The following is a 20,427-nucleotide window of genomic DNA, read 5'->3' as shown; positions in this document are numbered from 1 at the left end:
GGACCAGCATGAATCAGACGTATAAGCCAGAGACTTTGAAAGACCGGCTATAAGTCGTCACGTCTGAGTCTCCCTCCGACTGAGCCAGAAGACGACAGTGCAGGGTGGCAGACCCCGCAGCCGGCGCACCGAGCCCCGCTGCACAACGCTCACATCGGGGCGGTTATTACAGACCGCCATAATTCAGTCCGCCACACTGGCAGCTTGGTCTGGAGCCGGCCTACTATATCGAATCTCTTCCTCTCATAGAGAAGCAAAAGATTTAGAGGTTGAAGTCGAGCCTCTGAGGAGGCAGTAGCTGCTCATACTGAATGGTAGCAACTATTTCCTGCTTGGTCATGTTAGAAATTCAACATTAGTGTATTGTTTCAGATAAAACTCTCAAAACAAACTGTGAGGCAGAAGGAACTGATACAAATTGGGATACTTATGTTCAACTCCCCCTAACCCAGGGTTGTGCAACCTTTACCTTCCAAGTAGCCATATCTGCTCTCAGTCCAGCTGAATAAAACACTTTTAGAGCCACAAAAGTTACTTGATCTTTTCATGAAAAAAAAACCCTGCTGTGAAATATATCATTTCTAATACACATGTACTGCAGAACAATTGGTTATTTTTAAACCATCACCATTTCATTTCCTATATGTAGGTTATAAAACAGTTTGCAGATAATAGATGGATGGATGTTCTTCTGTAGCAAGTTTGTCAAACCCACTTTTATTTTGGGTCACATTCAGATCATAAATGTCTTCAAAGGGCTGGTTGTGGCAGAGACTGTACTAATAAATCTACTAATTAAAGTATTTCAGCTGTTTCTGCATTCAATGACTCCTTAAAATACTATTTCAAATCTTTTCAAATTGATGTAATTTGGCAGTATGCAAATAAAAACTGAGTTGACTTAACTGTAATCTTGAAAGTTATATTTCTTTGCTCCTCTGAGGCCTAGAGGGCCACAGAAATAACTGTGGTGGACCGGATTTGGCCTGCAGACCTCGAGTTTGACAAGTTTTCTATGCTTGTCGATGTTTATGGAAATATTGGATTTTTTTTTAAATCATTTCAACCAAATGACCATTAAGACAGGCACTTTTAGTCTCATTTTGTGAACATGCAAGACAATAATTCTATGAAAAACACTTCTTAAAACCACATTTCTATAATTGATAACACGAGTTGGTTCTCTCTCATTTTTAGCCAAAGTTATGAAGAGCCATTGCGTAACATCCAAAGGGCCACTTGCGGCTCCAGAGCCACGGGTTGCAGAACCGATACGTTCTAGAATCACCTTTCTCTGCATTTTAATGTGCCACAGATTCTCAACTGGACTTAGATCTGGACTTTAAAGGTATCACATATGAATGCAGATTGATAATAGAAAATTGCACATCAAAAGTATGAGGATGAAAGTTTAGAAAACTGTAAGAAAACCCTAAAAAAACCCGTCTCATGACTCTCTCACAGCAGCTGGGTCTGAGGCTGGGCCAGCAACCTCGGCTGTGGGCTGTAAATGTGGCAGTGGGTAAGGCCAAGCAGTCAGCAGAAAGTAGCTGCCTGCAGGCCTGAGAGAAGTGACAGAGGGGCTGAGACGAGCAGTGACAGCAAGCACACACTTCACGATCAGCCAACGCAGCACCGCCACTGCCCTGCAGCGTCGCCTTGCGTCCGCCCGGCGCCCGCCCGGCGCTGCCAGGCGGGGCCACTTCATCCCGGGCCAAGACGGAGAGGGGATGGAAGGAGGGGAGGGACGATGGAGGCTCGGCAGAGGTACGAGTGATGTGCTGATGTGGCCCGACCTGGAGGCCCAGGAGTTTGATCTACCTTTGTGTGTGTGTGTATGTGTGATTTTATCAGCGAACCATGGAAACTGGTCATTTCACGGTAGACACCAGAGAGCGTTCGCTGGACATGATGAGATGACCCGAGAAAAAAAAACAAACAAAAAAAAAACACTTAACTCCCCCACCAGCCTGGGAGGGGCTCGGCTTTTGGCTCCGATTCGAGCGCAGGTGGCGAAAGCATCGATCACCGGTGTGTTCGTCCGGGGAACGGGCCGAGGCTATTGGACAGGTGTGTGTTTGGGAAGATGTCTGAAGTCGACGTGATTGAGCAAGTAAACACCAGATGGGAGCGGCGTCGGTGGACCGGAGCGGGTCCGCCTCCCGCAGGAGGAGGAGGCTTCAAGTTTCAGCCAGATTCAACACTCAGGACCCCACATCCACCTGCTGCCCTGCAGAACCAGGGTCCAAAAGGAAAAAGAAAAAAAAAAAGAGAAAGAAAACGAAAAGGGAAGGGGGAGACTTGCTGCTCAGCCAGCCATCCACCTCCTCCTCTTCTGGAATCAGAAGGCACTTCAGGGCTTCTTCTGCTTTAATTAATGCCAATTATATGGGGCTAGTCATTAATCTTGGCACCCAAGTATTAGCTGATGAAAACAAAACCATTCGATTTTTTTTTTCCCAGTGTGAGTGCCAGCAGCTATCATTAAGGAGCCGCTGTTGAGAACCGTGTGGGTGAGGACGCCGGGCGGGGAGGCAGGGGATCAAAATGGCTCCCCTCTTTGGAGTGTGTGTGGGTCTCTCTCTCTCTCTGTGGCTTATTAAATAAGCATACTGCACCTCCACATGTTCCTGGCTGAAATTTCCGGCCGATGGAGGATTATTTTAGCTTGTCTATACGAGTTTCGTCACTTTTAGCGGCGGCGAGCGTATGACCTGTTAGATTACATATATAATTCATAGCATGTCAGCATAGATCACGGTTTCATTGAGCAAAGAATCCAAGATTAACATATTGTACTGAAATCCCAGCAGATGAGATGCTCATCCAAGTGCACAGTTTCTGATTAGCTGTCACGCCGTCTGTCCCTCGGAGATGTGTGCTATTTACGGATCGGGGTGTGAATGCAGGACACAATCGGAGCACAATGGCAAAAGTGCAAAAGTGACAAAAGGTCTTTGCAGTTTGCGTCAAATATCACATATGGAGCGCCTCTGAGCATCTATTAACCTCGAACGTTTGATCTCAGTACAACCAGTTCAATGTATTTTATGCAACAGGCCAACACAAAGTGCAACAATGTTTTGTCGTAGAATGAAAATGATAATTATTTACACTGACTGCTGCGGGGACCATAGATGCCGCAAATAGCTACCATCTGCGAATACTTGAAACCACTTGAAAAAACTAAGTTTTCGGCAAAATGTTCAAGCTTAGTTTAAGTAAATTATTTCTTTTAAAAAGTACTAGTTCCACTGGACGATTATTTTACTGATAACATGGGGAAAAATGTCTTGTCATAAATAACTAGGACTTTTTAAAAATAAATATTAAGGAATTGTTGAAAACAAGCTACTATATCTTGCTGAAAAGCTACTTGTAAGTTAGTTCAAATGTGCTAAGATATGTGCACTAGAAACTAAACAAAAACACTTGCTAAGATTTTGTGTTTTTGCAGTGTTTTACCCTCCAGCCAAATGGTGGCGCTGCAGATTGTCATTGTCTTTGATTCCACAGAAGACCAGGCTAATTTCTTTCCCGTTAGAAGGTCTACAAAAAGTGACTCTTCCATGTAACGTGTTCAATTTTCCAAGATTTGCTGTAATTCCTATAAATAAATGAGAAATTTTCCCACTGTACAGGCGCTCTGATGATTTCTTCCATAAACCTGCTAATGTGAGATTAGCAATCTGGTTTTGGGACCACAGATTATGGGCTCCGTATGGTCTAGGAGCAGCTTCTTTGCTATTTTTAATGTTGCGCCACAAAAGTTAATATCCACAGTCTCCCTTATCTCCACCTTTAGGGGAATAGCCAATCGGCACCAAGGAAAACGAATGCTTCTCCTGGATTGGCTGCTTTGCAAGCGTCAGTATCATGTCCATTAGGATTGTGTCTTGGTATTCCAGCTTTCCTGACTTAAATTATTTTCAAATGTTTTAGAAAACCTCTGTGAATGAGTCTGTGAATGTGCTGGACTTTATTTAGGTGTATTAGAGTAAAGGAGATGAACACAAATGTAGATAAAAAAAATTTCTTTGCATCCTTTTCCTTCAGAATCCTCCACTATTCTAGGTTGGTCACAAAGAAAAACAAAACAAAACAATTATACTTTGCAGCCATGCCAAAATGTAAAATAGTTCAATGAGTATGAAAGACACTGCAAAACCCACACTGAATTAGGATGTGTCATAAAAAGAACAATCGCACAACAACTGAGGTAACAAAGTAAAACAAAAAAACGACCAAGAAATACAACACAGGAGTAAAAAGATGACAGGCAAAAAGAAGAACAGATACGTGCAGAGAAATGACGGGGGAGGAGTGAAAGCGAAGGCTGAAGAGGGGGGAGTCATACCTACCCTGCCCTGCTGCCATCTAGCTCCCAGCCTCTGGACTGGCCTGTTCTGGGCTGGGCTCTGCTGTCTCACTGGGGCAGGGTGACCCAGAACCACACGCCTAAAGACGGGAGAAAGGGGGAGGAAGGAGGGAAAAGGAGGTGAAATTGACAGAGGGGGGAAAAAAAAGAGAGAAGGAAAGAGAAGATCGAGAAGAATAAATCTGAGAGACTGAAGGATCAGTAAAGACTAACAGAGCAGAAAGCAAGCAAAGATAAAGGTTTTAGCAACCTGAAGGAGAGGGGGGGGAAAAAAACCCATCCAGTTTGTCCCTTTTCTCAGAAACATCATTTCAAGCGCGCACAAACACAACACTCGTGCACGCGCTCGTTTACAGTGGTCAATTAGAAAAGCCTCCGTGGAGTTAGCTCCATCGAGCCGGCGCTAAAACACTTCTGCTTTTTACACCTCTCCCCGCAGAGAGCGGGCCGCCGTTTCTCTGCGTTCACGCCATCCTTCCTGTCCTCTTCTCTCCCTCCGTAACCTTTTCACTGCACTCACTCGGTGCTGCCACCAGTTCTGCAATTTTTTTTCTCCGCCTTCCCTTTTTTTTTTTTTTTTTAAGGGGTCAGGGTTGTGAAAAGGCATATGCGTGTTATTTAGGCCTACTGACATTTTCAACAGCGTGAAAGTCCTCTTTTTTTTTTTCCAATAATAGCTGGACTGGAGGCATAAAAGTAGTGTTTCACGCCGGGGGAGTGGAGAGCAGGAAAGAGAGAGAGAGAGGGAGAAAAGATGCAAAGAAATAGAAAAGAGAGGAAAAATCGAAGAGTAAAGCCTTGTTTCTTGGAAGGTCAGACATTCTACTACTCTTCTTCTTTAGCTTTTCTCCCACTACTTATTGTTGGTTAGGGTGGAAAAAAAAAAAAAACTATTAATTGCCCCAGGAAGAGGAAGCGGGGCACTCTGCCTCCTCCAGCCGTCCCGGCAGAGATGAACCTGTCTGTTTAGAAGTGGTGATGTATGGACGCTACCTGGCTGATATTAATAACAACTTAATGATGTCTCTGACAATTCCACCAGCTAATTTAACGCTGTGTTGACCATGCACACACACACAGACACACACACGCACACACACTCCACCGCGCGCTGCTATTCATGCAGTAAACCACGTCTGATGTGCATTTTTACGTGTGTCGACACGAATGCGCGTTCATCAAGCGACACTGGCAACGTCGGCCCGCTAATCAGCCAGAGTGATTACCTGGCCCGCCAACACGGCAGCAAAGGCTATTTATCAGCGCACATTAACGCACCGTGTAGGTTACAGAGGCATCACGAAAAAGGGAGGTTTTAAAGGCATACACACACTTACAGCGTCCTCCTCCCCGCTACGACTGGGGCTGCCCTCCGCTTCCCCAAACGAGTCGTCCGTGGGCGGGTCTGTGGCGTCCGTGGGCGGGTCGCTGACGTGAGAAGCCGAGGACTTGGATGGGGAGCCCTTCCTGGGGACCGGCGTAGGAGCTGCAGAGGAGAACAGACGGGTTTGGTTTTTTTTTGCACTGTGATGCACGAGGTGCTGGAAGGTCGTCGGCGGCGCGCTCACGGGAGTTGGTGGACGGCGTCGTGGAAGTGACCGGCGTCAGGTTCATTTGGGAAATGTCGAAGTCGTCACAGTCGTCCGTGTCCTGGGCGGTGCCCACGCGGCTGAAGTAAGAGCTGAACGCCTCTGAGGTTCCCGTAAGACTGGGCTGTTCGCCCTTCTTGGACGGCATGGCTGGAGGCTTCGCCAGCTGGAAATCCTGAGAGCACAAGGTGACGTCTGGTCAGAGAAGCGCACATTAGAGTAACTTTAGAGGTTTCTTTTTTAATACAATGAACAAACTGTTCAAATGTAGCTCAGCTGATTGCAGCTTTAATACAGTTAATAGTGGATTATGTGTGACCTGAGCTTATTTTGCACCTTATTTATGTTATTAAATATGTTCATATCTCAAAACATCTTCTCAGAACAGCTTTAGATGTATAATTAATGTTATGTTTTATGTTTATCGTGTCTTTTAATGCCCACTGCTGTGATTTTCAGTAGGTTTTCTCTTTTATCCTTTTCTTTGATGCACTCAAGTGTTCTGCTTGTAATTTCGGATCCCCGTAAAGTGCCTGAGTTTTTAAAAAAAATGCTAAATACATTTTTATGAAAACTATATGCTGTATAATCATTACACCTTCAAATTTGCATTTGGTTCAACTCAAGCCCTGAACCGAAGCCGCTGCTCTCCCACCTTGAACATCTCCTTGCCCATCTTTTTCGGCCCCTCTCCGTGCTGCGGACTCGACGAAGCCGACGGGGACGGAGCGGAGGCGCCGGCCCCGGCGCCCGACTGGCTCTCGCTGGCCGGAGTCATGGTGGTGACCGGGGCGAGCGTCTGGAACATCGCAGCCGGCAGAGCCCCCACGGGTTGGGCTGGGAGGTAGGCTGTCGGGGAGAAGGCTCCAGCCGTCATGGCGGCCCACTGCTGCTGGGTTGCGGGAAAGATGTTGGCCTGGCCCCAGATCAGAGGCTGCCCGCCCGGTATCACCTGGGCTACGGGGCCCAGAGGAGACTGGACCCCGAAGGCTAGTGGCGTCTGGGCAGCAAACGCCTGCTGGGACCAATGGCCAGAAGGTACTGCTCCCATCGTCACATAACCTGGCAGCACAGATTGGGCAACATTAGAAAGAGTCATTCCATTTCCCCCTCATTCGTTTCATAAAGTCTAAGAGAGGACACTCTTATGATTAGAAAACCCACATTTGGTGCTTCTCCTCTGTGCACAAACCCACAAAGATAATAAGACATGCATCACCAGAGAGCGCTGCCCTACTTCCGCCTGCAGCTAATGCGGAGCCGCTTAATGGTCATGGTGAACTATAATAATTACCTCCAGAATGAGGCAGGATCATTATGGGAAGGCAGAGCACAACGCAGTCTCATTAAAATCACTCAAACTCATCAGCAAAAGGTACTTCTTATTACACAGTCTCTAGTTCGCAGCTTCTGCTCTCTGGTAGTTAACTACAGCAGAGGAGGTTGACATTTACCCTCAGCAGCTCTGACACAGACACACAGAGCGACGACCAAAGACCAGGAGGGGAGCAAATAAATTCATCCTGAAAAGGTAGGAAGTGAAACAGCTTGCCAAAGAATTCGTAACCCCTTTCACTTTTCCATTGTTTCTCACATAAAAAGTGTTTCATTTTGGCTTTTAATCTAATGGGCACAAATAACTCAGAGTGGAGAGTAACTGTGAAGTGGAAGCAAAATTATGCATGGCTTTCTTTTTTTTTTTTCAGGGTTTCTGTTTCACCAACTCAAATTTAAGGACATTTTTAACACCATAATGAATGGAAATTTAAGACAAAAATGCACAAAAGAAAATTGCACATTTTATATTGTAGAAGTTCAGTTTTTTTCACAGAATGCCCATAATATCATTCGGATTAGCAACAGAAGTCAGACGGTCATCCAGCCAGATAGTGAAAGATTTACACTTACCCATGATAGATGCAAAAAAGCTAGCTAGCAACTCTATTAGCAGCTAGTTAGCGGTAGCCTCAACTGCCTCAAATCACAGAACGAAACGAAGATGTCTGTGTGCGACTCGAACAGAAAAGTCCCACAAGAAAAATAAACTACATAGAATATTGAAGATTAAATAGTCCTGCCACAACAAAATTTAACACCTGCAACTAATGCACTTAGGAACAACTTACTTCTTTATTTGAATCAATTTAAGACATTTTAAGGCTTTAATGTTAGATAAATGATTCAAGACTTTTTAAGGATGTGCGGACACCCTGCTTTCACAAATACAAATGAAAACATACCAGCGCATTTGTATTAAACCTCCACGAATCGACTCTTATTAGAAACACCATTCTCTGCAGTTAAAGCTTCAAGCCTTTGGAGACGTGTCTCTACCAGCCTCGCACAACAACACACTGGCAGATTTCATCGATTATTCTTCTCAGATAGCGCAATCAGAATGGATGGAAAGTATCTGTGTGCATACGTTTTCATGTCGCAGTTGGATACAGGTCTGGACTTTGACTGGGCCATTTTAACACAAAAAGTGACCCAGTCTCTCTTTCAGATTTGTCTTGTGTTTAGCATCCTCCCAGCATGATACTGTCACTACCCTGTGGAGAATCATCAGTTCTCCATGCTGAGGTTTTGATGTATGATGCTGAAGAAGAGTCGGTGACTTGAGTTCATGAATTCCATTTATTTATAACCACATTCCAGCTGGTCCGTTCTGACATGCTACCTTTAAGGGCTAACATGCAACAAGTGATAACTTCTTTTATTAACCTCTGTCTAAGCTACGCCCCAAAGAGGGCGTTCCCTAGTGTGTCATTTCTTCTAAGCAGAGCTCTACTTTGAATGTCATTTCCTGTAGGTTTAGCTTAGCAACTAGCTAAAAGAGATAGAAGGAAAACACATAATTCATCTATTCTCAACACCTGCTTCACAGTGAGGACGGTGTGTTAAGGATGATGCTTCATGACACTTGACTTTATTTAAGAATGTGAAAGTAAAGAGGCTTCATTGCTTTGTGTGCAACAATGGCTTGTTTTCTTACACACAAATCGCAACACAAGAAGCCGGAGCTCGTAGTTCCACAGTGACCAACATGAACTTCAGTCTTCTCATCTTTTGCCACTGCTTTTCCTTCGACTGCCACTGCCGCCTCAGCTTCATGTAAGTCAGCAGTAGCATCCGAGGCGGCAAGCTAATAAAGCGTTTCATATTCAGCACACAACCGACTCCACCTTTCCTCCAGTCTCCAGTCATCTGCATTTCAATTCTGTTCCGTCTCTATTTATTCCAACAGAACCTCCCCTCCCTTCTCCCTCCGTCCTCTGCATCCTAATCCTTTGACTTCACAGCTTCTCCTTATCACCCAACGCGTTTGTTTGCCCGGTGCCTGTAGCGGCGGAGGCGACGGCGAATAAGCGAGGCCTCACCTGAGGGCACGGACGCAGGATTGAAGGGAGCGAACAGTTCCGTAGGCGGCTGCAGGCCCTGCGAGGGGTCGAGGGTGTTGGCAGGGGACGCCGGGGTCTGTGGGAATCGAATGTCAGGTGAGCAAGCAACAATACAAATAATTAAAAAAAAAAATGCAGTTTGATTAAAGGGGAAACACTTTATGTCAGCATGGCTGCTACTCACGGACGGGGAGGTTATGTCAGGCGGCGTGGACATGTCTCCGAAAATCTCTAACTGGCTGATGTTCTGAGAAATAGAGAGGGGAGGGGGAAAAAAAAAGAAAAAGAAAACAAACACAGTCGGTCAGGGAGCGATGGCTGCTATGCTCGTCTGGGAGACGAATCGTGATGTGGTCAGCATTCCGGTGCAACATGCATCGCACACCGCATGCAACGCGGGAGCAGCTACATGGGGTAAAACGCCACCTACCTGAACGCCGCTGCAGCAACACAGAGGAGGGGGAACGAGAGAGGTGAGCAGAGATGGGAGAATGAGATGAAATGATCAGGATGACAATACCCACCATGACTTATTACACTTGTCATCTGCCTCTGATAGCGACGCTCTCTGCTAGCTGAGGAATACACCGCCTCACATCTTTACTGTACCAGAGTCTCCTTCTGAGCCTGAGTCGTCATTGTTTTCCTCTCGTGGAGGATGTGTGTTGAGTCTCACAGGGAATAACTACAGATCTTTTTGATCTGAACTTGTTCTGTATCATTTCCTTCCCATGGTTCTATTTAATAACTCTCCTTTTTTTCTTCATTTTTGTTGCGCATTACTAATATCTTTTGGCCAGTGGCAACCGAAGGAAACTATTTTTAGTCGATAAAAAGAATTTAAGCCTTGAATACATGGTCAGAGATTTGCATAAATCATGGATGCGCATAATTTCTTGCAGAGATAATGAATGTTCCTAGAATATCTCCTCTCCTCCTCCATTCACTCATGGGTCATGCGGACCGAAAAGTTCTTTTGTGCATCTATCAGAAAATGGATCTGCGATCACGACGTTGAGTCATGAAGAGTTTACTTTCACAAAGCCTGGGAGAAGATCTGAGGCCGTGGCATGTATATTTCATTGCAGCAGAAGCTGCTCTTGTAGAGAGATTAAGTAGTTAAGATACAGATGCGACAAGACGCAATGACAACATTTCAATGGGATTAATTTTTACACATAAGTGCCAAAATTAGCAGTTTTTTTTAAAGAAATGTTCAGGGGAAGAAAAAACACATTTAGCTCAGGGAGACATTTTTAAACTTCCTGTTCAGAGCTGCATCACTGACTTGGAATTTTTGGAGTATGAAGAAATTCTGTATTTGCTTTTAAAAAGAATTACAATTAGTGATGCACATAAAAACAGAGATTTTCAGCTCACATAAACTACATACGTAGATGAAAGGCCAGTAATAAATTCAAATAGCCAATCTTTAATGATCAGTGGATGCACTTTGAAGCAATATAATAATGACAACTCTCTTGAGTGTAGATGTTGTTACGGAGTAAATAAGGCTTAAAACGAGTCATTTTAACACTAGTAAGAACATTAATATCAAAATCGCCTGAACCTGCATTCTTAATTCAACCAGGGTACTGGCTGATGCAGATTCCACAAACATCAAGGACCAATAAAGCTTTTTACTACTGTTGTGAATTTACAGTATTATTTAAAATACTGATGATAGACCAAAAAGGGTTGTACAGAAACTTAATTTGAAACCAATTTCAAAGTTCTCTTTACCAAAACAGGCTTAACTAACTGCAAATGAGTTCTGGGAATAAGAGATTGAAGTTAATTAATCAATCATGCAAAAATGATTTAAAAGGCAATCATACATCTGATGGCATGTTGAGACATGTTCGCCATTCATTTAGGCAACAAAGCTAGAGAGAGCAACACTTTAATTTAAAATGAAAGCTAAAAGTTGCTTCATTTTCTCCACTTGATTTTTTTTACTATATCGCCTTGAAGTCTTCCTTTGTCTACCTGTGTGTTTTATTACCTTCCCAATGTATTTGCATTGGCTCCAGATTTTGGACCCAGCAGACAGGGAGCAACCGGCAACTTTTGTTACAACCCATGTTGGTTTACCTTCTGGAAAGACGCTTCGAATGCTTTTCATTGTTGGCGCTGACAGCTGTCTTGTTGGGGCCGTGTAACCTGTCTATCAGCAGCAACTGATTAAGATATGAGAGTCTCTTAACTGGATGCTCAACTGAATGATTAGAGTGGTGAAAACATTTGTTTTAGATATGCAAATTAGATGGATGCCTGTTGGGGTTTTTTTTAACACTGAAAGATCTCGTTATTTGTTTTTTTGTTGTTGAAAGATTAGCAACCAGTTCTTAAAATGTCATCCGTTTAAAAAAGTTAAGGAAACTGAATCATAGAAAAGAATTTCTGGGATTTAATTCTTTTCTCTACAAACAGTTTAAAAAAAAAAAACTGACTGAATTCACTCCCAGAGAAGTGATCCCGTGTTTTGCTCGAGTTTGAACTTTGTCTGCGAGATATTTTCTCTCCTGAAAGACCTCCCGGCGGCGCTAATGGACGGGGGGCTTCGTCTCTGCTGCTCCTATTTTTCAGTTTTAGACAAACACACAGGTGTGAACGTGGGAGCGCAGCAGCGCAGCATCCTAATGTCCTCCTGGCCAAACTTGGCTGCTATGGCAACAGGAAAGGCGCATGTTTTATTCAGTAATGACAGAGGTCTACGGTTGGGGTCACTTCAGACGAAAGAAGAACAAGAGGTGCAGAACCGATCGGGATGTGGCGACAAAAGCTCATCTGAGGAAGTGACTAGCGAAGCAGCTAACGAGGGCTGAGAGCTAACCTTTACGGCTCCCCGCTTCAAAACAGAGGAAGGCGTCCTAGTATGTATGTACAGCGCCTTACCTGTGTCACCATGTCCAGGTTTAAGTCTATTAGATCTGCAACTTCCTGCTGCTTCGGCTGCTGTTGAACTTCGACAGGTTTCTCGCGCTTATGTTGATGTTGATGATGATGATGATGGTGGGATTTTTTTTTATGTCCGTTCTGTAATCCAAACCCCAGTGTTAGATGACAGGTGGGATGAAAATGTTCTCACACACAAACATGTTAGTTATTTTCAATTCACACAAACACACAAACAGAAGCAGTGAAGTTTGATCTCTTGAATACGCCGTGTTAGCTCGTCTGCTAATCATGACACAAACGCAGGGCTTTGCAAGAGCCTGAACTTGTCCATATTTTGACACCTAAATCTATTTTACCGGGATTTTTATGTGCCAAAAACACAAAGTTGCTCACAATTATTCTGTGGAATGAAAAATGATACATGATTTCCCCAGACAAGGAGCAGATATCCGTAGCTGGGGCGGGAGAATCTGTTGACAGGATGGCTAATAAGTGGAGCATTTCACAAATTTGGTGGAACGTCAGAAAATGCTCACTAAGAAGTCTTGTTTGAAAGTTTGTCAAGAGGTAAGAAGAAAGTGGGAGACAGTGCTCTCTTCTGGTTAAAAACTGAACTACCTGGTAATATTGATAATATTGATTTCTGGATAATCATCATGCTGTGGGAATTCTTTTCTAGTGGGAGCAGGTAAGACGGGAAGATGGATGGATGGAAACTTCAATGTTCTTAAAATACATGTAGAGCTACTAATGAATGGTTTAAATCAAAGCTTCTTCAAGTGTTCAAGTTCAACGTTTAATTGTCATGTGCACAGTACAAACACATTTCCTTATGTAATAAAAAACTTACTTTGTTGTCTGCAAGAACGCCACTTAAAAAAAAGGTTGGAAAAAGTACAAAATGTGAAATAACCTTCTAAATGTAGCAAAATATTACCTACAAGTACCAATAACAGGATAAAAGTAATCTCTCGATACACAAACTTTATACTATATAAATTAAAATATAAGGAAATGTGAATATAGCATAGGAGAAGATTATTGGCAGCAGTGCAAATGTCAACAGACTGATAAAAGTCTAGCTTTAAATTCAACTGAGAATCTGCAGCAAAACTTGAAAATTGATGTTGAAAATGTTCCATCTCTACATGCGGTGAACTGGTTTGGCACACCAGTTGGAGATTTTATTAGTGAAATATTTGTTGAAAACCACGTATCAACTCTTTCTACATTACAGCTTTTCACTGCTCTTTGTTGGTCCATCACGCGAAATACCAATAAAGTACAATAAAGTTTGTGTTTCACAAAAATGTGAAAGGCTCAGAGTGTCAGAATAATTTCACAAGGTATTGTATGTCTATTGCAAAATCTTTCCACCAGATACCACCCTCCTCTGTCTGCAGAAAAAACTGTGTGACGAAGGCCTTCTCCGTTCCCGTTTCCAGCTCTGGCCCAAACACGAGGTGCAGACTGGTCTAACTAAGCCAGGCCAGTACCATATTTGTTGCATGACAATATTATTGAGTGTGCTGCTTTCATTGGATGAAAGCATGAGATATGGCCATCATTAGCTGATGTTGAAAAACAATAACACATTGCCCAGTCGTAATCAGGTGTAAAAGCACAGCTCATTTTTCTACTGAGCTTTTTTTCCCTCAAAAAATCTGAACTCATAATCGCTCATTTCAATCTAGCTGATGAAACACATTTGTCTGAATTTGTGGCGTGGGTGTGTGTTGGTGTGTATCGTCTATTGAATCATACAGTATCTGCCATCTTTGCTGAAAGTTGCAGCCTGCTGCTGGCTTTCCCTCAGTTTGTCCTTCTGTCCTCACTCTCTCGCTTCCTGTCCTGCCAATTATCCCTTTGTGCCCATTAGACGCTCTCTCCATCCGTTCGCCCAGCCCGTATAGTCCTCATCATCGCAGCCGCAAACCTATCAATTAGCCATCTCCAGGGAAACAGTAATTACCTGTGCACATGTGTTCGGCATACAATTAATGCATCCCCTTTAATTAACACCACCTTGTTGATTCCCTGCCGAGTGACTGATTGCGCTGGCAAGCGGCGCAAGCATCGCTGACCTTGTGCAAACAATGCACACACGTCAGAAAAATAAAATCATACATGCTATGAATGAATCTTCTTATGCCTTCATATTCAGCAACCCAGAGTAAGTACTTTGCTACGGTTTTCATCGACTTTCTAACTTCAGAAAGCAAATGATTTCCTAATGTGTTCAGATTATATAATCTGATATCCTGGCATCCCCAAAGCGTGTTTTATTTGGCACCAATGGGAAAGCTGGAGCTAATGACATGATTAATGGAGTGGAAGGGTCCAGTCAAAGTCCAGACCTAAATCCATTTGAGAATTTAAAGAGAGTCATGACAAATGATTAAAAAAAAAACAACTTTAATAGGCAAAGCCGGTAGAGAGAAAACTCAAAAGATGTGCTGTTTTTTTTTTAACAACTAGAGGTAGTTCTACAAAGAATTGTATCAGAGGAGCTGCATACAAATGCATGTCACACTTTTCAGTAGTTATTTGCAAAAAAGTTGTTGAAAACCATGCTTCGTTTTCTTTTTCGCTTCACAATTTGCACTGATCTGCGTTGGTTTATCACATAAAACGGATGATCCGGAGCTGCAGAAACACAAACAGGATGGCTGACTCTACTCTTCACGTGTGTAGGCGTGTGTGTCTGCGTGGCATAACCTTTGTATAAACTCCAAAGCTAAAACAACCCAGAGTGTAATTCACAGTCGTGATCCTATCATACCACGTTATCGGTAATCCAGTGTTTGAGTGGAGCTGTTGCGTCTGTCCGCTGGAAATGTGATATGCTGACCTCTACATGCGGACTCTGAGGCTTGTGTTGATTCAACGCACTATTACAGGTCTGACCAGATCAAGAGCTCTGTAGATTGGGATGGCTTTTTGGGTGTGTGTGTGGGGGGTGTGTGTGTGTGGAGGGGTGTCTGTGTGTGTTTTATTGATTTGCCATCGTTTAAGAAGGTGACAGAGTAAACACCAGAAGGGACCGCCGCAGACAGGAGGTCACGTCTGTACTGATGGGATCATTTTGTCTGAGGTATGGTGTGCACACATGCGCACACGTCACTTAATGCCACCGTCCAGCATCCGCCCGGCTGAGAGCGCTGCGGATTTATATCAGCAGTGAAAGCCGTGGCAGGGCCGGCCATAGGTTACATTTGGGCTCTGAGCAGAATTTACATTTGGGAGCCACCCTGCTTAACAGTTTTCAAAATGTGCTTTTTAGTTTGTATCTTACAGGTATATAAATGTATTTTTTTAAATTGACAATAGGAGAATCGCATCAATCCATTTGCAATATTTAATCAATAACCATCAGCTAGACTAAAGTGTTTCAAATCTTAAAAGCTTTTAGTTGTGGCAATTGTGTTATTTTACTGACTTAAATTTAAATTTGTAATTAGATTTGATTAGAAGCACATACGAAACACTGTCAATTAACTGCCTGTGGACCCGCGGGTAGAGAAGTCTTCCTGCAATCAGAAAGTTACGGGTTTGATTCCAGCTTCTTCCTGACAGGTCAGTGTGTTTCTGGGCAATACACCCTACTCCAAATTGTAACATCTAAAAGTTGCCTCATACTTCACCTTGAATACAAACAAACAAAACAAAAAAGCAAGTGATGTGAGAAGTTAAAGACTACAAGCCTGTGGTTGCTTCTGGTCAGGCTGGACCAAGAGAAAAATACATCCTGCTGACTTTATTCAAGAGATATTTCCACTTTCCAACAGTTTACATGCTGCCATGCCAAAGCTTTGTCAGCGTGTACCCATCATGCTCTCTGAATGATGTCTCTGACTTCCGGAGCGTCGGGAATGGGTTCCTGTTGGAAAACACAATATGCTCCTCGCGTAGTGGCTTTAGAGAATGCTGCGTCTCACGCTCAGAAGATTGAAGAGCATTAGAGCGGCAGCGTGCCAACCTCTGAAGCTGGATTTATCTTCAAATCAAATTAAAGTGTCTTCAGAGTGCTGCAACGTCCAATTGGTTCCACAACAACAGAAACGTGTTGGATTTGGTCCCATCCAGACACCTACCGGCACAAAGGCAATCCAAAAAGCAGCATGTGCTGTAAGCCGGTGTGGGGAGAACAAAAAAAGTACTACGTTGCCTGTAAGCTTCTTACCAAATGTGGAGATAATAAGCATCCAGAAAACTGTGAGACTGATGCTACCTAAATTTATGGTATTGGGAATGTGACTGCCAGCAGAGTACAAGGATAGCAATTTAAAGGGGGGGTGAGAGGGTAGAGAAAAAAAAAGACCTACTGCTGAGGGATGCAGACAAACATGGTGGGATCTGCATTGTAATGAGGGCGCATGTGAACGTGGAATACAATAAGTTCGACGGGAGGAGGTGTCACATATAACCAGACATCCACTCCCACATATCCACAGGACAGCAGCCTGATTATTGCGAGTGTTTGGATTATAGAAGATTGAATCAGGCGGCAATAAAACGATCATCTTTATAGTCAGATAGAGAGCAGATGAGATATAAGGCGGCCTGACACAAGTGAAGGTCATCTTTCATTATTGGCACAGTAACAAGCATTTACAGATATACACACATGAACACATGATGGATTTTTTTCTCTCTCGACGCAGTAGCATAATCTAGCTCTAATAAATACGTAGAAATATCCAACTATTAATCTGAATACATTTGGGAAGAAAATGCTTTTTAGAAACAACATTTTCAACAAATTCATCGGAATTCAAATACGCCAATCAATTGGCCAGACGTTGGAATCAGTAAAAAAAAAAAAAGGAACAGATCTACAGACCTTTAATTAAACCCCAAGTTCGCTATCAGCCACTACAAGTCCATTCAGTCCAATAGTGGTTCAGTTATTGGCACCCCTGGATCCCTCTCCGTTTCACCAATAGGACAATACTTAGTCTTCCTATATACCAGGTCGTGAGACCCAAGGGTGGTTGATTTTGTGTCAGATGTACTATTTCTGTAGGAATTTGGTTATACATTTATGACCATTTTCCTGCTAAAACTGCACCGCATTCTAACCAGGTTTCTATGGAAAGAGTAATAGACCCAAAAACATCACAAATCCCTCAAAACCCACTACAGTGAGTAAGAGCTCCTGTTCCACATATTCCTTTGTTTCATGTCAAACCAACCTGGAGTGTTTGCTGCTGAAAAGTTCAACCTTAAGCTGCTGTCACTCCGTTTCTTGCCTTGCCACGTAGACTCACAGTTTGAAAAACTCGACTGTGTGGAACTCATTGTGTTCTGATTGGGTGCATTGCTTTACTACAGCAACAACTAATGTTTTTCCCAATATGAAAAGGATAAATTGATGTGAAATAGAAACACTCAAAGAGTTTAGTTAATAAAGAGCTAAATTACCTAGACATTGAGTGGTCAAAGTTCTAATTTCAAGCATCCAGCATCCCGAGGTGAGATAGTATATGTCACAGTGTTTTGTCAGATCAAGCAATGTTCTTGTTACATTTGAATTGTTATTGATGCATTAAAGGGGAAGTATTATGTATTTTCTAGGCACATAATACCATTTTATAGCACAATTGAGTAACTTTGTTTCCTTCAGTTGTTATAAAATGCTCTGTCAAATATGGCTTAAAAGAAATTTGACCCTGTAATTTAACGCCTTGAAATTGGACCTCTGTCTCTTTAAAAACTCCTGCTCTTTCTGACACTCTGCCTTCAGAAAGTCATCATGACATTCTCCTCTATTAACCTTTTATCAACTGAGACTTAGTGCTGTGTTTTAATTATTGATTCTATGTTGCATTGTGTTTCTGTGTTTGTAATGATGTAAAGCACTTTGAAATGCCTTGCTGCTGAAATGTGCTATACAAATAAAATTTGATTGATTGATTGATTGATTGAGAAGTAGCTCCTGTAATGAACTCAGCAGATATGCAGTTCCACCAGGTGATTGCTAATTGCTACTGGCTAGTCTGAAGGAGCTGAGTTGGGGAATTGCTCTGTGAAGTGGAACCTTGGAGACTGAAGCTCTGAGGAGGAGCTGCGCCTCGAAGACTGAATAGTTGCCACGGGAGATTAAACATGCATGAAAGGATCAAGGCAATACTCCAGGTATGTTTTGGTAAGGGGGCAACGTTTTAATATAAAATAGAGCTAAAAAATAATTTTACATAATACTGTGTCATTAATAAATATATATCTCATATGAGACTTGCAGTTCTAATGTGGTTGAGCTTTTCAACATGTCCAAAAACCTCCTGGCAGGAAGGGGCAGCTGGTGATTAAATAGTGTATGCTACAGTGCCAAATGCGTTGGAAGATGAAACCAGTGTTATTTTCATATGGTGTAATGTTTTCCAGTACCACTGAAGTGAAAGCAAACAAATAGAAAGGGAGATGATGTTTTAAGTCAAATGTGACTGAATCACATGGCTCATGTGGAATTCATCAAACTCCATGCTTACGCTGGTGATGGCAGAACAGAAAAGACTGTTTTCTGGGATGCTGATCAAGCCACTGGTTGGCATGTTGTAGTGTTTAATGGGTGTAATGAACACATGGTCTCCCTAAGATGCTACTCTTTGCTACAGATATCTAAAAGTGAGCATTGGCTATGTTTTTTCAGCTCTCAATCTGCTTACTCATGGCTAATTTAACACCAGGGCTTGATCAGAATGTTACCAGTGGGTAAAATAGACAGGCCTATGTGTTATGTGCACTTGATATAATAGGTTAGTTTCTTAGAAATTCATCAAAAAAGGAATTTATTTTACAGTTTTTACAAATCTTTAAAAGAGGTGCCATTAAATTTCACCACATCTGTAATCCACACATTCACTTGTATGCATGAACAAGATAAAGATATGCTCCACCACTCCAAATACAAAATACATTTTCAAAGTAATGCCATGCACAATAGGACTCAAAAGATAACACAGACACAGCATGAGTTCAATGCAATCTGACACACGGCCATGCAGGTTTTCACAGGACTCACAACTGTCTAACCATCGCCAGGCATGCTTCGCCGAGCGGACTCACATGCCATACACACATTCCCAGAAAACCATCGGAAGCAGGCACCGTGGAGCAACGAGGACCAGGACATGAGCCACCACTGGTCACGGCACAAGCAGTAACACCGGAACAGCACACCGCACAGGGCACTGAATCCCAGCAAACCTCTCAGGGCAAGTGATCAGATAATCCTGATCAGTGTGAGGGACGGCTGTTAATCTGAAGGAGAATCAAAGGTTAAAGCTGTAATCTAGGAGGTGTTTTCATTCCAATTGAGTGATGGTGAATCAGCTGAGAGGTTTGTCTGGGAATGGGGAGGCAGGCTGAGGTAGATAACCAGGAACAAGGGCGACAACACTCGGTCACTCACGGGGTGTCGCTTTGGGACGTCATAGACCCCTTCCTTCTGCTGACTGGTGGGCACCTACACAATTGACCAATGGATTCAGAGAACAGCCAAGAGAGCCGTTACCTCCAGATCAATAGGCAATCTGACATTACACGTCACTGTTCCAAGCACAGCGACGTACAGGTAGCCAACACGAATCCCTGTGACTGGCTTCTTTGTGAATCACAAATGCGTTTAGTCACCAGTGACTGATGTGACTTGTGTGGTGCTGGGAAATCATCGGGATTAAAATCGGTGGATTGAAAGCTCATCGACTAGGTTAATAAAGGCCTTATCCAGGCTGCCGATCACACCTTCAGACATGTAATAACTCACATTGTCACACATGGGAGACATGTAATATCTCAGTGTCAGACCGACTGCTTTGTATGAGCGCGATCACAAAATGTGATAGTAGAATGCACGTATGAATCAAGTCGCTTCTTTTGTTTGCTTTCTCCGTCGATTGCACAGAGTTTAGAAATGCACTCGTGCAGCTACAGCGTCTTGCGAAAGTATTCACACCCTCTGAACTTTTCACATTTTCCAACCATGGCCATTCGTGTATGTTGTTAGGATTTCAGATGACAAACCAACATAAATCAGGGTTGGGATACATGGTTGGCTTTTAAAGATTTTTTTTTTACGTAGAAATTGTGCAACGAGTTATTCTATTCAGTTTCTACCAATATTTTGTAGAATCAGCTTTTGCGCAAGTCTTTTGGG

General features: G+C 43.0%; 1 protein-coding gene across 12 annotated transcripts in view; it reads right to left on the bottom strand.

The window, feature by feature from the left end:
- Positions 1-20,427, bottom strand: part of dab1 (DAB1, reelin adaptor protein) — a 247,618-nt gene that overhangs the window by 3,112 nt on the left and 224,079 nt on the right. For 4 of the 12 annotated variants that reach the window (XM_023339480.1, XM_023339481.1, XM_023339482.1 and 1 more), the window contains 7 exons: positions 19,684-19,737; positions 9,553-9,615; positions 9,348-9,444; positions 6,623-7,029; positions 5,947-6,142; positions 5,710-5,864; positions 4,362-4,458 (listed from right to left, as the gene is read on the bottom strand). In XM_023339480.1, the coding sequence (XP_023195248.1) occupies positions 4,378-4,458; positions 5,710-5,864; positions 5,947-6,142; positions 6,623-7,029; positions 9,348-9,444; positions 9,553-9,615; positions 19,684-19,737 (1,053 nt within the window). In that variant the 3' untranslated portion in view covers positions 4,362-4,377. Of the gene's footprint in view, positions 1-4,361; positions 4,459-5,709; positions 5,865-5,946; positions 6,143-6,622; positions 7,030-9,347; positions 9,445-9,552; positions 9,616-12,266; positions 12,408-19,683; positions 19,738-20,427 lie in introns of all 12 variants that reach the window. The other 8 variants (XM_023339486.1, XM_023339487.1, XM_023339488.1 and 5 more) reach the window with 5 other exon arrangements.

The sequence above is a fragment of the Xiphophorus maculatus genome, chromosome 9 (genome assembly GCF_002775205.1).
Source record: "Xiphophorus maculatus strain JP 163 A chromosome 9, X_maculatus-5.0-male, whole genome shotgun sequence".
In the NCBI taxonomy this organism is placed as follows: domain Eukaryota; kingdom Metazoa; phylum Chordata; class Actinopteri; order Cyprinodontiformes; family Poeciliidae; genus Xiphophorus; species Xiphophorus maculatus.
This window is presented reverse-complemented; position numbering and strand designations above follow the sequence as displayed.